Genomic DNA, 20995 nt, shown 5'->3' with positions numbered 1-20995 from the left:
TTATTCTGGAAATTAAGCCCCTGTCAGTCTCATCTCTTACAAATATTTTCTCCAATTCTGTAGGTTGTTGTTTTGTTTTGCTTATGGTTTCCTTTGGTGTGCAAAAGCTTATAAGTTTAATTAGTTCCACTTGTTTATTTTTGCTTTCATTGCTATTTCCTGGGTACACTGCCCTAGGAGAACATTGCTAAGATTTATGTTAAAGAATGTTTTGCCTCTGTTTTCTTCTAAGAGGTTTCTAGTGTCTTGTCTTAAGTTTAACTCTTTAAGCCATTTTGAGTTTATTTTTGTGTATGGTGTGACGGAGTGTTCTAACTTCATTGACTTACATGCAGCTGTCCAGTTATCCCAACACCATTTGCTGAAGAGACTGTCTTTACTCCATTGTCATACAGTGTTTCCTGTTTTTCAATTTGTAATTATTGGGAGCATGGGATATATTTTTAAAAACTTATTTAAATTCCTCTTATATATGTTCTAATACATAATACATATATATGCTTTTTTCATTTTTCAGCTTTATTAGGTAGAATTGTTGCAATTTGACTGCACATATACAATATATTTCATGTAAATATATATATACAATATGATTATGCTGTTTATTCTTATCTTCAATGTAGTTCCATATGCAAAAAAATTTTTACAGGACCCCATGCAGTGTATATTTTTCTGTATACTCATCATTGAATGGAGATCTATCCATGACAACTCTAAAACATTGGTTTCATGAATCCTTGAGTCTCCTTACTGTTCTCTGTCCTCTCTTTTAGTTTCATAGCAAGAAGGAGGCTTGATACACATGGAACCAGTGCAATTACTGGTGCCTTCCTGGTTGAACCTTTCTTTGCTCCTGCTGCCTACTTCTCTGACTACTGAGTAAAGTAATTTATTTTCTAGAATATGAGGCTATCTATAGTTTGACTATGCACAGTCCATGAAAATTTTTACCCCCACTGTGTGCTCAGAGCTGCTAAGCACAGGTTTTTCTTATTCCTGCCCTCCGGAATGCAATGCTTTATACTTGTCCTCTACCCCAAAGACCTGTTGAATATAAGGAAATTTTAATCTCTAATTGCTTAATAAGAAGTGTTAATGATACTTAATTGAGGAAATAGTTAGGAAGAAGACAGTGGTGGAATTTTTATGTAAAGACAGTTGCTAATTTTTAGACAAGAGCACATTATGGCTCTCTGAGCTAGAAATAAGACACAGTGGTAGTAGGTCATATCCTTTTCCAATATAGTTTTGAATCATTCTGTCTTTCCGAAGGGTAAGGTGTAACAGGCCAACAGCTGTTTTTCATTCAAGTCCAATCAGTGCTTTAATTAGAAGAAATTTCTCATAGCCTGGCAAGTGGTTAAATATTATCCTTAATATCAAATATTTTCATGAATAGCTAGTATACACTGGACTTAAATAAAAAGAACATTTAACTCAAAGGTGAATTTCAAATTATAATTCACTCAGTTTCCTGTATCTCAATTAATCTTTATAAGAATAAACTTACTAAACACTTACATTAATGCACAAATGGAGAAACACTGTAAGGAAATGTAAATACTTTATAATTCTCCATTTATACCTTTCTTACCTAGGGATTTGATATTCATTTTAAAATCATAATAGTTCAAGTGCCCAAACTGAACCAAGATTTTCCTTTTGTTCCTGCCTATAGTCTAGTTCAATGGGATACTTTTGACACTATTTGATTTTGCTTTAATGACTTTAAAAATTAATTCTATATAAGATATGACTCTGCTGAATTTGGGAATGATACCCTAATTAATATCATATTAACCTAGTAGTTTCTGTATTGGTCTGATTTACAATATATTTGATTTGACAGAGTACAGTAGCCTGTGGCTTACAGTCAGTGAGAAGTTTCCAGCCGTCATTTCCAGCAGTTAAACCTGCGCTATGAGCTCTGAATAAGGTCTCTAGTTTATTGATTAGATTTGTTGCTTCAAGATAGTTTTGACATCTGAAATTGCTACATACAATTAACATCCTTAAAATTATAACAGAGTCTTAAAATGATTTACACTTATAAAAACAACAGGCTCAAATTCTTCCAAGGTATTATTCCTAACTTTCTGTATTTTAAGGCACCAAAGGTTTTGGTATACAAGGGAAAATTTGCATAGGAAGAATAAAGGCTAATTTTTCAAATGTCAATATTTTAATATTAGTCTACTTAAATAAATTTTAGGAAAAGATCATCTCCTAGTGATCTAATGACATTTGTGTATTAATATTTCTATGATATAATACAAATACACTATAAGCAAAAGTAGACAATTTTCCACACAGTAAAATGTGTATAGTAAAGCATTTGTACAAGCTGTATAGTTTTAGAAAACTATAGAACTGGTTTTGGATTTTCTGTTCCTGAGTAGGGCACCATTTCCTACTGAGTGCCATCAAATCACTGAGTATACAATACATAGAACATTCAACCTTGAAAAAGGCAAAAGATTTATACGATCTAAAGAGAAACCAGAGTATTAGAACATTCAGCCTTGAAAGATAAAACAGGAAATGTAAAACTCTATACAAAACCCCTGTGTTCCAGTTTTGACTTTGAAAGTTTATTTAATTAAATTTTTTTTTCTCCTCATCTCTAACAAAAAGAGAATTGTGGGTATTTTTCCTTCCCCTCTTAACTCAAGCTTTCTATGAGCCTGCATCTCTAAATTAAAAATAAAAATGTCAAATCTCATTAATTCTGAGATATATATCTTTTTATGTTTCAAAAACTCTGAATCAGGATACATTCACAATTGATGGCAAGGTTTTTTTTCTTTTGTAGTGATACATAAAATAATGGTGTGTCTTATAATCCATGATATCTCAGATTCAATGAAATGATATTACAGTTGTGTGAGACGTGGGCTTTGAAGTAAGCTAGTTAACCACAGTTAATAGCTCTTCAACTCCTCTCTAATCCTTAAATCTTAACTTTGGCAGGACCAAAATATTCCTCAGGATGTATCCCATGTGATAACCAGAATTATCATAAACCTTAACAAGACAGATTAAATATAAATAGAAACAAGTCAATGGTTTTGTTCCCGTTTAGCCTGGGCATAATAGAGCAAAGATCTATGTCAGGATAGAAAGGGTAAAGTTCCTCTTAGAAGCATTTTTCTAGACATGCAAGAGGCAGGTTTCTGATTCCAGAAAAAGGAAATATATCTATTCATGCCTCTGTTATGACTTATATTCAACATATGTGTAATTTTTATATGACTAAATTAAAGAATAAGATACCAACTTCTCTTGCAATTTCTGCCATTTCATACTCACAGATCTGAGAAAATGTAGGAAACTGTGTAGTCTTAAACTAGAAAAATTAAACTTAAAATCAAGAATGTTTAACATTAATATTCTTTGGAAATTTCTCCTATCTGACTACCACTCTATCCTCTATTAGAATTATCCAAGGAGTACAACTTCAGTCATTTGTGTTTATAATGTCTATATACAATCTGTAACTGATTATCTAATATGGCATAGCTATTTCAGCTATTTCTAGAGAAGTATATTTGGAGAAAATGGTAACATAACAAGAAGTCTGTTTTAGAAGATTTTGATACTATAATAAAATCTCTAAAGTAACATTTAGTAACGCTTTAGGCTTTGATATTAGGTTGAAATTATGGTTTTACTCCATGTTTGCAGTGGCAACAGCAGTGAAGAAATGCAGTGAGTGGTGAAGGCATGAGGGGATGAGAGAATAGGGAGGCTCCTTAAAGTAGTTTAAAGCTACTTAAAGTTGGTATGGAGTTCCAACACATGGGTTGGATCAGAAGCAAAAACATGAGTGTGAAATAGCTAACCTCCATCATTTGTTATACAGAGTACACTGTAAGCAAGGTTCATATTACCATTATAAGTTAATCAATCTGGGTTCTTTATTAGACATATAGTAACATTTCCCTAAGTGATGATGTAAGAGTTTTACTAAGAAACTAGGTCACATGGGAATAAGCAGAATTCTCTGCTATAGAGTAGATAGTTGAAATATATTGAATATATAAGTGGATCTAACTAGACTATCACTCTTGGCCTGGATCTGATGTAGGATGCATGAGCACAATTCCTAAAGTGAAGAGTAGATCATTAACTGTCTTCATTTCCCCACGTAACACTTAGCTACATGTCATTAACATAACATAATAAAAATATGAGTATATGAAATATCCAGGAAAATTCATAGAGACAGACAGTATATTAGAAGCTACCAGGGACTGGGGAGAGGAGAGAATGGGAAGTTATTGCTTAATGGGTACAGAGTTTCTATTTGGGGGTGACAAAAAAGTTTGGAGATGGTGGTGATGGTTGCACAGAAATGTGAATATAATTAATACTATTTAGTTGTATATTTAAAAATGGCAGATTTTAAGTCATATATTTTATGACAGTAAATAAAAGTTTTGACCACCTGTGGCTTATAAATTGCTTAAAACTAATTAAAAGAAATTATAGCTAATTTAGAATTGTATTTCCTTCACATGAAAGGTTTCACTAATTCTGTACTTCTGATCACAAATGTGATATAAATAAATATCCAAAGTTGTTTCTTTTTAGAAGAGGAATTTGGAGAACTTGAAATATGACTGAAGAATGACAGAAAAAAATCAAAACCAACTTCTTACTTTGATCGGTTCGGGCTGCATCACAGGTGCAGGCATAGCAATGGCACTTGGAGCATAAACCTGGTGGTATGTTGCTTGAACTCCATGATCAGAATAAGGCTATTACAAAAACAAGGAAAAATGTTGTTTTTCATTTATTAATTAAAAATATTTATTCAGCATTATAACATACTAGGCATTTTGCTACACAATGGAGAAACGCAGATGAGAAGCACATTCCCTGTCTTTAATTAACTTAAAGACTGATATGGGACAGACTAGTCAAAATTACCCTAAGACCTATGAGACACACAGGAATGCATGGGAGAAAAGAACAGAATTAGTTGATGTAACTTAAAGCTGGGGAGGTGGTCAGGGAAAGCTTTCTAGTGGAGTTGATGCTTGAATTTGAAGAATTCGGGAAAGAAAGTGGAACCAATATGTGAAAAAGCACAGAGGCAACTAAGAACACACCTCATTTGGGAGATCTGTGAGGTTGTTTGGTACAGCTGGAAGGAAGATTATACACTAAATGACAGCTGAAAGATGAGGCAGTGGAGTAACAGGCAGGGAATAGATCATGTAAAAGTAGATTTATGGCTTGTCCAACAGATCGTGGTACCGTTCACTGAGATACGGAATACAAGAAACACAAGGTTGATGTTTATGTAATTGTGAGTGGTTTGGAGTTAGGTTTGTAACATGTAAAAGTTGAGGTATTTGCAGGACTTCTAGTAGAGGTATACTGTTGATAGAAAGCTAGATGGCTCTATAGAACAGCACTAATAGAAATATTATGTGAACTACATGTTAATTAAAATGAAGACAGTCAAAAGGTACAAACTTCTAGTTATAAGTAAGTTAAGTACTAGGGATGTAATGCACAACACGATAAATAGAATTAACGCTGCTGTATGTTATATAGGAATGTTAAGAGAGTAAACCCTAAGAGTTCTTGTCATGCACAAATTTTTTTCCTAATTCTGTACTTTTGTATCTGTGAGATGATGGATGCTCACCCAAACTTACTGTGATAATCATCTCATGATTTATGTGAGTCAAATCATTATGCTGTAAACCTTAAACTTATACAGTGCTATATGTCAATTATATCTCAATAATACTGAAAGAAAAGAAAAATTTCCAGTAGCTATGTTAGAAAAGTAAAAAGAAACAAATAAAATAAATTTTTGGTAATAAATTTATTTTAAACTGATATAGTCAAAATATATCGAAGTGTAATCAACATAAAATTAGTGATAAGTAAAAGTTTTACATTCATTTTTCATACTATGTCATCAAAACTTGGTGTGTATTTTGCACTTACAACACTATTGAGACTAGCCACAGTTCAAGTGCTAAACAGCCACATGTGGTAGTGGCTATCGTTGTACTGGGCAGTGCAGGTCTAAAATTCAGGAGTGAGGCTTGGGCTAGAGACATGGGTATGGATGATAACCTCAGAATGAGTATGTAGGGTGAAAGAATGGAGAATCAAATATGAAATCATGGGGAGCAAAAGATCAGCTAACAAAGAAAAATAAGGGGAGGAAAAAGAATTGCCAGAAGAAAGCAGTATCATGGGAACCAAAGGTAGGAAGAGTTTCAAGGAGTATGTCCAATGTCTCTGAGAGGTCAAGTAAGATTAAAAAGAAAGTATTTGGCAGTTAGGGAGTCACTGATGACCTTTATCCAAGCAGCAGAAAGGTAATAAAGCAGACTTCAGCAGGCGAGGGGTGTATGGGTAGTGAGGCAGTAGAAACACTGAATGTAGACTACTTTTTCAAACTTGGCTTTGAAAGGTATAAGAGAATTAGGGCATCAGTGGGGGTGTGTCACAGGATAATAATTTTCTTCTACCAGGAGCTAGACACTGTATCAAGAACTTCTGTATACAACTCTAATTTTTTCATCAATCCTGCAAAATAGATTTTTCTGATGTCTTTATTTTACAAATGTGGACATTATGAAGCCAACACTGTGAAGAGTTAAGTAATCATCCAAAGTGACATACTAGTAAGTGGTGAAGCTATGAACCAATGGAGAGAAAATGAAATACATGAGAAAAGAAGGATAATAGTGGAATAAGGTCTCTGAGGAAGAGGGAAGCGATAGTATCCAGAGCAAAGAGGCAGAAATAACCTTGGACAAGAAAGGTTACTTAAAAAGATACAAGAAGCTAAGGATGAGTTATGATTCAGGTAAATTTGTATTTTGGGGGCTGGAAGCTGAGGTGGTTTCCACAAAGTGTTCCCTACCTACTCTGCAAGGTAGAAGGTGAAAGCTATATTCTAAGAGTGAAGGGGTAAATTAGCCACTGATACAAGTGAGAAATGATGCTAATTTATTTTTATATTTTAGGAAATCAAACTATAAAACTTGTAAGAATAAGCCCTATGTTTTTTAAATTTAGGGAAAAAACACTTAAAATATAAACTACCCCACCCTATTCATTAATTTATATATTAGACTTATATCTTCTACCAGAAATAATAATAAATTAAAAATATGCTTATATTATTTTGTATGGAAGTATCATAAAAATTAACAGTACAGTTATAACCTAACATAAACAATATTTCCAGAAAAATCTTATTAGATTCCATTAAATAGTGAAATATAACCTGGTAAGTTATCTGATGTAAGAAATTAAGAATGCAGTTTAGTGTCAAAATAGATTATGGCTAAAAATCTAATATAAAAGCATTCTTACCTCACTGCTCCCCCAGCCCCCGAAAACCAGAAAACAACAAAGAGAACAAAAGACAGATTTTTTAAATGCCACCATCAAGTAAACAAGGAAGTGCCCATGATCCCCAAACTACAAACAATGCAGAATGTCTGTCAAATGCTATGCAACTTGGACCAATATAAAGGAGGATTCTGAAGCCTGAGGAAGGTTATGATTTCCCTGAAGGTCAATGTTTTGAAAGGTCTATTCAAAGATTCTTTATAGTCTCAAGTGAAGGGGTGTGTCAGGCCAAGGCATAAGCAGGAAAGATCACCACATAGATCTAATTTTACTTAATAGCAGAGGAGGCAGAACTGAAGGAGAAATCATGCTTTCACTATTTCTGTGATCTGCTAACTTGCATTACAGCTGAGGGACATGCCAAAGGTGAAGCAGGGTGAAAGTGGAAAGTGAAGTAGCAATTACTATAACCCAGTACAGAAAAATCTATAACAAAGGAGATTTTGCTAGGAGACAAGTGATCTCTAGAATGCTAAAAACTGGCAGAAGAGCATCTCAGGCAGGAGACGTGGCCGACTTGGTGGTAGGATATTTGAGACAACAGCATGCTCCTCCCACCCTGTATTTCAACAAATAGCTGGTCTCATTTAAGAATTAGCAAAGATAGGAAGGAAAAGGAAGCAATCTGAGACTTTTCATCCTCTCCAACTCCATCAAGGGAAAAGCAGGAAGGGGGAAAGAAAAGAAAATAGTAGAACAGTTCAGATAAGTATAATTCTTTTGATCTTAAAGAAATTATAATAACACGATCTCTAAAAAGAGCTTCAAAAAGATATTTTAAGTTAAAAGACATTTATAGGCAATGATGTAAGCAAAGTATCAGAGTTTGGGATTAAACAAAGCTAAAAATAAAATAGAGATGGAAGCTTCATTAGTCATAATAAAAAGCAGACTAAACACAATGAAAAATATAGTCATAGTTATCTTGAAAAAGCATATAAGACAACATTAAAAAAAACCATGATAAATTATATCAGAGATGATAGATATGAAAGACAAAAAGATCTAACATGTGCATCACTGGTGTTCCTGAAGAAGAAGAAACAGAACTGGAATAAAAAATTTTATTTCAAAGTTCTAACAGGAAAAAAGAAACCGTGAAATCAAAACTAGTCTAAAAATCAAAAGGGCAAACTGTGTCCCAGGAAAAATGTTATAAAGACTAATAAATTCCAAGACATATACTGGTGAAGTGATTTCAAATTAAGACAGACTTTTCAGACATGCAGGAAGAAAATGCAAATTATGTATAAGGGGGAAAATCAGGCTGGCTTCAATCTTCTTTATAGCTACACTCAACACCAGAAAAGAGTAGACTAGAAGTTCTAAACGAAAATCATATTTTTATGGGTTGAATTCTCTCAAAACTTTTGTGTTGAAGTCCTAACCTCCAATATGTTAAGAGTGTGACCTTATTTGGAGAGAGGGTCTTTACAGAGGTAAGCAAATTGACATACGGTCATTAGAGTAGAATCTAATCCAGCATGACTGGTATCCTTTTAAAATTGGGAAATTTGTAAACAGAAACAGGAAAGACAATATGAAGACACAAGGTGATGATGGTCATCTTCAAGCCAAAAAGAGAGGCTTGGAATAGCCCCCAGATGGAACCAATTCTGCCAACACCTTGATTTTGAGCTTCTAGCCTCCAGAACTGTGAGACAATAAATTTCAGTTTTTTAAGGCATCCAGTTTACTGTACGTTGTTCCGGCAGTCTTGGAAATCTTAAACGAGTATGATGCAGCTATTTTATAGCTAGTCTTCATTTCTTTCAGATTTATAGACAACAAACACGTGGACCAAACAAGCCTGTAAGAACTCAGAGAATACAGCACCTATAAACCTTCTTCAACAAAGAGTACTTGCATATTTAGTCAACCAAGTGATAAATGGAGGCTGAGATGAAGAATGGAGAAATTCTAGTAAAACTACTGATAGTAAACATGAAGATTCAAAATTGTGGAAATTATTGTTTCAGAACAAAATTATAACGTTACAAACCTTAGCAATATAATAATAATAATAAGGCTAAAACAATACACTCAAATTGGGTGGTGGGCATTAAATTCCAAATCTTTCACAACACATTTAAAACATGCTATGTACAGTTTCTGGCATATAGATGATAAGGTTATTAGTAATGGTCTGGGAATATAATTTAAACACATGGAAAATAATATTTACAATTTTTAGTTATAAAATAAATTTGATTTACATTTTTAAAGGAAGAATTTTTTAAAAGATTTTTTTCTTCTTTGACTTAACTTTTATATGCTTTTAATTGACAGAATGTTAGTAACAATACATATTAGCAGGCAAACCAGAAGGAGAAGCATTTGACATCTTACTCTTTCAAGGGGACTGAGTCAGAGATTAGCCTAATAGAGTGAATGACTGAATTAAGAAATGGTTCAGAACTAGTTAAGAAGGCTAAGATGAAGCATTCTTAGATATAAAAATGTGAGTAAATCAAAGAATATACAAGATGTTCAACTTTAATGAGGGTCTTGAACAAATATCTTTAGGAAAGAAATAAATGTTAAGATGAAGTAGTTATAGATAAATTACTTTGAGACTAACACATACCTCTGGAACTGAAGCTTCCATCAGAGACAGCGGAGGAGGAACACATCCACTGTCTTGTGCAATTTCCACTGGTTGATAAATAACCTCTGAAGGTTGCAGGTATAAGAACGGAGCAGAAGAGGCAGGAGACTAAAATGCAAAATAGTATTTCTAATTAAAATAGAATTAGTTATTTCAATTAAACCAAATGACTTACCCAATACATGAAAGAAATATTGGTTTCTTATTTTCCTAAAGTTGTTTTTCAGGCACAGCACTAAAGTATCTTAGCAACAAACTAGTAACTCTGTATTGTTATAAATTCCAATTATGTGGATGTTATTAAAAAACGTTAACACTTATAAGTACTAAAAGTTCTTAGTACTTCAGAACCTCATATATAAATCAGATAATAATTAAGATCACAATTAAAGGTTGTAATAATATTACCTATGGTATTTAAATTGGCATAAATGTCTATTCTCAGCTTTCTGACTTCCCATGGAAATGGGAAATGTCATTAAACAACCTTTTCAGTGGTATACTATTTGTTATCAAAAGTTGGGAGATGGAATACTTATTTAGGAGCACAAATAAAACTGAAGTAAAATCTGAAGTAAAGCTAGAAAAATGCTATATTTTCTAATAATACTAATAGTAAAAAGTAAATTTTCATTTCAGTTTGTATAGCACTTATTTATAAAATGCTTTCACTTACAAAAATCATGTGAGGAAACTTTTAAAGGTATAGTATTACTACTTTCACTTTACAAATGAGGAGGCTGAGAAATAGTGATTAAATGAATTTCCAAAGGTATCACAGTTAATAGAAGAAGGTCTCAAATCTAGTTCTGTCTTAAATATTCATGCACTCTTCACAAAAACCATGAAAAAAGTTAATACTTACCTGAGGAACACCCCACTGCCACTGTCCTGGTAGACACTGTGCAGGGGCCTAAAGTGAAAAAAAAATCCATGCCAATTATAAACAAGGGTTAAAACTGGATATCTACATGCAAAAGTATGAAGTTGGACCCCTACATTTCAAATCATATTACAAAACATTAACTCAAAATTTAGGTCAAAGACCTAAATGTAAGAGCTAAAATTATAAAACTCTTAGAAGAAAACATAGGTGTAAATCTTTGTGATTTTGAAATAGACAATTAAATATTATGATCTCAAAAGCACAAGCAACAAAGCAACAAAAGAAAAAAGATAAACTGGACTTCATCAAAATTAAAAATTTCCATGCTGCAAAAGATACCATCAAGGAAGTGAAAATAAACCCACAAGATGGGAGAAAATATTTACAAATTATATATCTGATAAGAAACTTGTATCTGGAATATATCAAGAACTTTTATAACTCAATAATAAAAGGCAAGTAACCCAATTTAAAAACTGGTAAACAACGTGAATAGTACATTTTCCCGAAGACAATATACAAAAATGGCCAGTAAGCATATAAAAGACATTCAACACCATTAGCTTTGGGTTATGGAAATCAAAACTACAAATTATTATCACTTCACATTCACTAGGATATAATAAAAAAGGTAGATATTAAGTATTGGCAAGGATGTGGAGAAGTTAGAACTCTCATAAACTGCTGATGGGAGTGTAAAATGGTGCAGCCTTTTGGGAAAATACTGTAACACTTCCTTGAAAGGTTAAATATAGAGATGCCATATGACCCAGTGATTCCACTCCTAGGTATAAGACCTAAGAGAAATGAACACATGTCCACACAAAAATCTGTACACAATGTTCACAGCAGCATAATTTGTAAGAGCTAAAAAGTGGAAATAACCCAAATGTCCATCATCACATGAATGGATAAACAAAATGTGGTATATCTGTGTAACGCCCAAAACAGGAAAATCTATAGACAGAAGGTAGATTACTGGTTGTCTAGGACTGGGATTATGGGAAAGGGAAATGGCTGCTAGTGGGTAAGGTTTTTAAACTTTTTTGGTGGTACAGTTGCATAACTCTTGTGAATTTAGTAAAAAAAATCACTCTATTGTACACTTTGAATAGGTGAATTGTATGGTATGTGAATTATATCTAAATAAAGCTGTTATTTAAAAAAAGGAGGGTCAAATTATTTAAGAGTATTTATTGTAAGATGACAATATAAAAGACTATTTCTTAAATTAGTTGTATTATTTCTTAATAATAATTTTTAGCTTATTTTCCACATTTGATAAAGTCTTTTTATTATTGAAATAAAAAAACAGAAAAAAAGAAGATCCCATGAATTTACCATCTAAACTTTTAGTTTAGTTCTGACCACATCAACTGCTAATGGATGATATCACTGTACTATAATGATGACCAAGATAAGGTGAGCTCTCTGATCTGTGTACCATATTCAAAAAGGCAGGATAATGTATGATGTCTTAAGAAAGTATTTTAATAAAAAATCTGATTTAAAGATTTCTATCTAGGTTTGTAGACAAACAAAATCATTATCTACTTAAGAAGTGAGAAATATGGAGATAAATACTGACTGAACCATGCATTACCTGATTTTACTAACAAAAATTGGTAAAGCTGTCAATCTTAGAATTTATAAAAAGAAGGAGCAAGAGAAGATGCTTATCAAAGTAGCAATTTTAGGGGAAGAATGATGATAAATAAATTTATAACTGGAAAGAAATGTGTGAAGTGAAATTATTTCTTTTATTGCAAAATATTAGTATGTTACAAACTGGTACCAAAATCATTCCTGAGTATATCTCGGTAACATACTTACAATTTTGTAATTTGTGTCAAGTGGAAAACCAGAGTCAAAGTATAAAATTAAATTGTATTAGAAATTTTTTAGAACACATTTAGGTCATGTATGTATATATGTAATCAATTAATGAAGGAGGAGCTGGACTCCACAAGGTGTAAGAAGAAAGCAACTTTATTCTGTCTCACCCTTGGCACTTTAACAGCACTGTGTCGAAACTGGTGGTTACCAGTGGTGAGAGGGATGGTCGGTGGTGGGGGAGGGATATGATAAGGGTAGGAGATTAAAAGCTGCAAACTACTATGTATAAAATAAATAAGCTATAAGAATATATTGTACAGCACAGGGGATATAGCCAGTATTTTATAATAACTATAAATGAAGTATAACCTATAAAAATTTTGAATCACTATGTGGTATACCTGTAGCTAATATATATAACATTGTAAATCAACTATACCTTAATAAAAAAAGAATAAATAAACTTTTCAAAGAGTAAAACAAACAACCAAGGGAAAAACACAATTCTGTGTTGAGCCGTTCTTCCTTGCCCCTGGATAAAAATTCAGATAGATCACTTCTGGGGGTGGGGCAGATTCCAAGTAGTAACACTCTGGTTAGGTACTTTACCAGATTTTTTGGTGATCTCCCTGCTGAGAACTTCTGACTGCAATTCTAGACCTTGATTCTAGGGGTTCACTTCACATAGATTTTTTTCTCTCCTAGGGTGAGCTTAAAGTTTTTTGGAAACAGTCTCTTCTGTGAGGTTCATATCTTGCTTTGGGAAATATAAACCTTCGTTTGCTGTTAGGCATTTAACACTTTCCCACTGTACCCTTCTCTTCTGACTTTGCCTCCATAGACCACTCCAGCTTCTTCAGATACTTTTTAGGTGAGGTCTGGTCCAAGTGGTACTATCTCACAAACTTCAGGGGACAAATATTAAACTCTCATTCTCTGAAGTCATCTTTACTTGATTGAGGAGAATGGGAAATGCAACTCTCTCGTTAAAGCAAGCCTCATCACCAACCTCTCTTATTAACTGCATCCTCATACGTGCTCAAGGTAGTCAATAAGCTAAGGGTCCCAAAACTGGTTTCACCAGTTTTGGTTTGTTATGCTAAATGGCCTGGTACCTAATGTTCTGTATTTGGGGTCCCTGTCAAAATTTTGAGGCAGCTTAGAAAAAGTCATGCTATATACATATTTTAAATAAATGCCATTTACTTACTTTCATTTTTACTAAGTGAAGAAAACACTCTAGATAATCTTTTTATATTTAGCATAGTAATAGAATTTAAAAATAACTGACCTCCCCAAAACCTAGTCTAATACTAAAAATAATTCCAGTACTGTACTGTAATTTCATGTGGGTCTATTTAAAAAGTTCAAAAAGAAAAAAAAAACCCAGAAATAAATTCTCTTCCACTGTTCCAAAGGTATGAAACAATGTGACTTTATTTGTGAATGCTATTGATGACAAGTTGGCAAACTTTTTCTGTAAAGGGCCAGAGGATAAATAGTTTAAGCTCTGCAGGCCACAGAATCTCTGTCGCAGCTTCTCAATTCTGCCACTGCAGCACAAAGGAGCCACAGACATCATGTAAACGAATATGGCTGTATTTCAATTATGCTTTATTTACAAAACACCAAAGTGGTCTGGCATTACTGTTCACTTATCCCCAATTTCCCACAAGAATTAATGAAATAAAGAGGATTGTTTAACTAAATATATTATATAATATGTTACTTATTTTAATATACATTTATTAAGCATAATAACTAGAAATTGACATAAGGTTAACAGTAACATTAAAAAAAATCAGCCTGTGGTCCAAAATCTTTATCTTCCTTTGGGAATTATTTCTAAAGTCTTTTTAGATTAAACGTTAGCCACAGGAGCAAAACTGACCTCATTACATTTGCTAAAAGGAAATAAACAGTCCATCTTCTTGTATGATATTGTTTAATTCCTTCATAAAAAAAGCAAAATACCACTGCTATCAAGGCTTAACTTTTTAATTACTAGAAAATTTGTATGAGAGGGAAGAAAATGAAAGTTACTCAAAAAGGACTGAAAGTATCAAAGAAGATTTTATAATTTAATGTTTACCTGGTAGTGATATGCAGGTTGCTGATAGACAGGCTGAGCTACCATCACAGGGGAACTAGATATAGAACGTGACTGTAAGAGGAAAAACAAAACAGAAAAGTTATTTCAGGCAAAATTCTTTAAAATAGTTTATAATAAAATTTATCTCACACTGTGACCTAAACGCAGCCAACTTACGGTTTATGATGGAAATGTCATTTTTCTACCTCTTATTGATATTGTTACAATTCCATTTAGCTCTAATTTTATAAGTCTAAAATTATCACAGTATTTTTACTTCCACGTGGTTTCACTTCCACAGCAATGCTAAAACCACCACCAGAAAAGCTGCTTTTAGTCCAAAGATTATGAGTTCTAAGAGAATATTTAGAAGAAAATGGCAGCTAGACTTAAGGTAACACTGCCTATTTCCACTGTAGAGACCAGCAGTAGAATAATGTTTACATAGCATTTAGAGCTGAATGAATAATCATTATCTGATTTTGCCACTGATTTCCCACTACCTATAAATAATTAACATCCTATTTCCTTGTTATACATTTAATTAAAACAAATACTTTATTTACTGAAGCATTTGTTAAGTTGTATTTATTAATCTGATATTTAAATGAGTTAATCATCCAATAAACTTAAAGGTGATTTAATATGTTTGAAGAAAGTACATCTAACCGTTGGTTATTCAAAGTAATAGAGTGAACCCCCAAATTGGTCATTTAAAACTAGACCATTAATAAAACAGCGAAGTTGTATTACAAAATAGGCAAAATAGGCTTTAATGATAGCAATTAAAATTCAATTTCTAACATGGAATATAATTTACATTGTTTTAACGTTTACCCCCTCAAACTAAAGAAAAGTATCATAGTTTTGCATAATTTTCAGACTACCATGTGCTAGTAAAATTGTGCCACAGATTAACATTAGAAAATGATAATGTAATTTACTGTACTTAGAATAATGGAGGAAAAAATGATAATCTCAGCAGATACAGAAAAAGCATTGTGAAAATTCAATACCCTTTCATGATAAAACCTCTTAAGTAATCCACATAAAAAGTAACTTCCTTACTTGATTTAGGGCAATAAGTCACAACCTGGTGGGATTTTACCCTCCTAGGAAACAGTTGGTAATATTTTGGTTCTCATAAATGTGGGGAGGCTAGGATACTGCTAAAAATCCTGCAATGTATTGGGTCAGTCTCCCACAACAAAGAATTAGTCATTTGGCCCAAAATGTCACTAATGCTAAGGTGAAGAAATCTTGGTTAAGGTTAAGAGTATCTTCCAAAACCTACATATAAAGCATGAAAGCACAACACTGATAGTGAATCACTGAACTTGTTTCCTTTTTTAAGAACAAGGTTATGGCATTATCACATAAATACTGTAGCAGAGACATTGCCAGTGCAATAACTTGTGAAAAAAAAAAACAGAAACAAAAGAGCAGAAAGAGAGGAATACTGAGTCATAAATGATTGCCTATAGGAGAGTTTGGCAGGGTTACTGATAAAATATCAACATTTATGAATCAAAAGCATACTACACACCAGTCACAACCTATTGGGAAGTGTGATTAAAAAAAATGCCATTCATAAAAGCAACAAAAACTACAGAGTACCTAAGAGTAAATCAAACAAATGATGTGTCAAATTTTTTTATGGAGAAAGCATAATGTTTATGAATGGGAAAATTCAGTATTATGCTTAAATGTCCCACATTAATGTATATATTTAATGCAATTATAATAAAAACAAAGGCTTTTCACAGAGCTGAACAAGCTGAATTACAACATTTATATTTATACAAGCAAAGACTTCAGGATAGATGAGAGACTCCTAAAGAACAGAGTGAGATTATTGCTCTATCAGTTTCTAAGACTCATTGTAAAGCAACAGGAAGGGAGAACAAATATACCAATGGAACGTAACAGGGAGCCCAGAAGGAGACTCCCACGCACAGAAATTAGGCATTTGACAGAAGATTCATTTCAAAACAGTGGAAGAAGATGAATTAGTCAATACATAAACTTCAGATTTAAGATCTAGATGTGAACAACAGCAACACCATGGTATTTTTTTTTTAAACAAGACACAAATCTGAAACCATAAAAGAAAAGATTAATACATCTCTCAACATTAAAATAAAAAACTTCTGTATGACAAAAAAATACTATAAAGTTAATGGACAAGGCACAAACTAGAAGATATTTACAATGCACAAAATTCATATAATGAACTCAAGAAAAAGACAAACAATCCCAATAGAAAAAATGGGCAAAAGATAACGGAGAGGCAGCTCACAGGAAGAAACTTAAGTGGGAAATAAATAAAGGAAACTATGTTCAGTCTTACCACTGGCTCAGCAAATGAAAGGTAAAACAAGATACCATTTCATGATACTATTGGCAAATCTAGTAAATTAAAGGACTGGCAGATTATGGAAAAACTGAAGCTCTCATAAACAGTTAACTAACTTGTATACTGGTACGCTTTAGAAAGATATTTGGCAACATCTACTCAAAGATGTGTATACTCTAGAAATGTGAAATTCTGCTTCTACACATATATTGTAGCCCAGACCAAGGCAGGGGAACACAAAAATCTTCCAGTGGTACCTGGGAATGAACAGGTTTAAGAGTGCTAATTTTCAGGTATTTCATATGGCCTCCTTCCTGATTTGATCTGTGAATGTATCTGTGTAAAATGGATTCTTCTTTTCAAAATTCCCCTTTCACAATTACTCTTTCCCTTCATTATGAAAGGCACACTCTCACTTATTCTGGATCTTGCTATAATGTGTTGTTCAGGAATGTAAACACTAACAGGGCATCAAACAAATAGACAATTCAAGAGAGCAATACCCTTCAGAAATAGGAGAGAGCAAAGAAAAAAGAGCTTATATAAGAAATATTAAGGGGGAGTTGGTACCTTATTTCATATCCAGGGAAGAAAATAAATTATGTGATGGTCACAGGAATACATATTAATTCATTTATTTGAACTTAAAAATAAAGCCATAATTTTCTAATAGAAACTAAATTTTATTTGATTGACTAATTTTATTTGGTTGACTGGTTTTGTTAACTAAGTTATAGAGCAGATTTTTCCGTTTTTCTAAGGTATAATTGACACATGATATACTAGTTTCAGGAGTATAACATAATGATTATACATATATATATATATATACAAAAAATGAAATGATAACCACAATGAGTCTAGTTAACATCCATCACTACACATAGGACATTTTCCTTAAATGAAATCTGTAGCTACAAAGTTTTATAAAAATATGTCTAAAGCAAATCTATAATATTTAATATGTCCAAACTATTTTTAATTATGGTAAATTTCAGATATCAACTTAAAAATGAGTGACAGTATTCGTAATTTTTCCAAAAAACTTTAGAGGATATATAAGCAGAAACTTTGAAGACCACTGTCCTAGATAAGCTCTCATGCAATATATACCAAATCTAGATGTTCAATGTGGTCTTGATTATAGAAAAAACTGAAAATGCCTATGAACAGGGGAATATATACTCATACAATGGAATATATAAAAAATTGAAGTAAGTGAACTAGATATACTAGGCTCAACATGGTTTAATCTCAAAAATACAGTGCTGAATAGAAAAACTAGATTATTTATATAGTATTTAAAAACCACCAAAAGGAACACTGTATATCTATTGTTTAAGGTTATCTACATTTGTAGTAAAAACATATCCAGTTTTTTTTTTAGGAAACAGGAAAGATACTCTGGTTACCTCTGAGGAGGAAAAGAGGGTAGGATAATGAGGGTAAAGAGGCTTTACTTGAATTTATCATATTTTACACCTGCCATTGAAAGAACTTAAGTAAACATGGCAAAATGTTAACATCTATTAAATCTGAGTGGTCGCTATATGGCTGTTATATTATTATTTGTATTTGTTTGTGGTTGAAATAGTTCAGAAATAAAAAATTTAACAGTAATAGATGGAAATCCTTCTAAAATGAAATAACTTACAGGCCAAGGTGGTGGAACAGAAGTTACCTCTGGAGTTTGAAAATAAGCAACACCATTATGGTAAGTGTAAGGATATCCAGTTGAAGTTGTTAGATACATTGTTCCAGCTGCTGGCATAACGCTAGAACCTAAAACGAAGATTAAATAGTAATAACTGAAATGTTCAGTTTAACATTTAAAAATATAATTTCTGAACACTGGAAAATGTTTCTCTTAATACATGTAATATAACTACAGTAAAAATGGAATGTTACAAGTTCTTGAAAAATTCCGTATCTTAACATATCTTTGAAGTATATATTTTCAAACCTACTACCTTAGAGCTTTTATTAGCTTAAGGTGAGTAAAAGAAAAAGAAACAAGTTTAACAAGGAATGCTAAAAATTTACCAATTCAGATTTTAATACCAGTATAATGAAACATAACACTTAACTGAGATTATTATTAGCAAAGTCATTATTTTTACAAATATAAATTACATTTAATTTAAAGTTACCTCAAGACTCCAGACACTGTAGTGAAGTTCCTAAGATCTTAGTAAGACCTTGACCTTTTATTTGTACACGGTCAAAGATGATGGAGGCAGTGAGGCTGGACAAGTTCTACTTTCTTCAGGACACTTGTTCCACCCTACAGGTTCTTTGGATCTACTATCAGCAAGCATTCACTCATGCTATGACTAACTTTTATTCTCTAGTCTCCCTTTTGCTCTAACTGCTGCTGTTGCAAACATGACCACAGATCTTCATGTTGCTAATTTTGGGTCCTCATCTCTTTTCCCAGGTCATGTATACTCCTTTCCCCCAAATAAAAAAATAATTTTTTATTAGGAGGAGACTAAAAATTTTATATGCCAAGCTAGAGTTAAGTACTTGACCAGCAAGGTTATATAAAGCACTGAACTGGCAATTCTCCACCCACTATACTAGCAGTTCTCAAAACTTAAAATACATTGTAATAACCTAGACAGTTCATCAAAATACAAATTCCAGCTCCCCATTTGGAGAGATTCTGATTCGGGAGTTCCAGGACAGGGTCCGAGGAATTGCGTTTCGACAGATTCCAAGTGAACTGCTGGTGTCCGCAAACCACACTACGAGCAGAACGGGCCTACCACTTGAAGGAGCACTACTGCTTCTCGGCTTTTATATTTTCACTGCGTTTCCCCTAGGATTGTTACTGCATATTTTAACGGTTCTTAATTCAATGCTTTTGAGAATTTGATGAGAGTCACAGACCCTTCTCTTGGAAGTATGTACATTCAAACAAAATTTTATACACAATTCAGGAGATTCATGGATTTCTCTCCAAAGATCATTAAGGAACCACAGGTTTATCTGTTAAATAAATAAATTTTGAGTGATTATTATTATAAGGCGTTGAACTAGGGTCTGGTGACACAGCCAAAAAGAGAAAAAAAAAAGTTGAGCATGCCATGGCCTCTATCTTCAAAGAAGTTAGGTTCTGGTGGGGAAGACAGTCATCAGCTAATTACACGATTAATTAAACACGATTTTGACAAATACATGAAGAGGTAGTATAGGGTATTACATTGGGCAGTATATGATACTATGCTGAACATTTCAAATATATATGTATGTATATATGTAGCATTTGTCAGGAAATGATGTTTGTTTTGGGCTGAGCTTTAAAGAATGAATGGGATGGCAAAAATCATTCTAGGTAAACAAAACAGTATATCAGGAGAATGGTTATGTTCTGAAACTGGAAGAAGGCTAGATGGTTAAAACATGGAAAGAAAAAGGAAGAATAACTCAAAATAAGCAGAGAATAACATTAGATGTGCAATTCTGAAAGATCACTCTAACTGCTTTGTGTGTGATGGGTTGGAAGGTAGCAAGACTGAATTCAGAAAGACCAGTTAGGAGGTTTTTCTAGTAATTAAGGCAAGCAAAGTGAGTAGCTGCGATTCAAATGTTGGTAATGGAGATGGAAAAGAAATGACAGATTTGAAAAAAAATGAAGATAAAAATCCTTCGTACTTTGTAAATGTACTTTTAATATTTATTATTTCTTCGTAGAAAAGTAAAAAGAGCTTTGGAGTCAAACTCTCCTGGATTTGAAGGCTAACACTACCATTTGGTTAAGTTATTTAACCCCGTACTTCTCAAATTTGGGCATGGGATGGTAGGTCAGGAAATATGAAAAGG

General features: G+C 32.9%; 1 protein-coding gene across 5 annotated transcripts in view; it reads right to left on the bottom strand.

Annotated features, from left to right (window-relative positions):
• BOLL (boule homolog, RNA binding protein) overlaps positions 1-20995 on the bottom strand; it is a 55649-nt gene that overhangs the window by 23001 nt on the left and 11653 nt on the right. For all 5 annotated transcript variants that reach the window (XR_012072833.1, XR_012072834.1, XM_006216004.3 and 2 more), the window contains exons 6-10: positions 18825-18952; positions 14815-14886; positions 10866-10913; positions 9980-10108; positions 4662-4760 (exon numbers count right to left, since the gene is read on the bottom strand). Coding sequence is in view for 3 of the 5 variants with exons in the window: in XM_006216004.3 (XP_006216066.2) it covers positions 4662-4760; positions 9980-10108; positions 10866-10913; positions 14815-14886; positions 18825-18952 (476 nt within the window). In the remaining 2 variants the exon portion in view is untranslated. The remainder of the gene's footprint in view (positions 1-4661; positions 4761-9979; positions 10109-10865; positions 10914-14814; positions 14887-18824; positions 18953-20995) is intronic.

The sequence above is a fragment of the Vicugna pacos genome, chromosome 5 (assembly GCF_048564905.1).
Source record: "Vicugna pacos chromosome 5, VicPac4, whole genome shotgun sequence".
Classification (NCBI taxonomy): Eukaryota; Metazoa; Chordata; class Mammalia; order Artiodactyla; family Camelidae; genus Vicugna; species Vicugna pacos.
The sequence above is the reverse complement of the archived record's forward strand: the minus strand, read 5'-3'. Positions and strand labels throughout refer to the sequence as shown.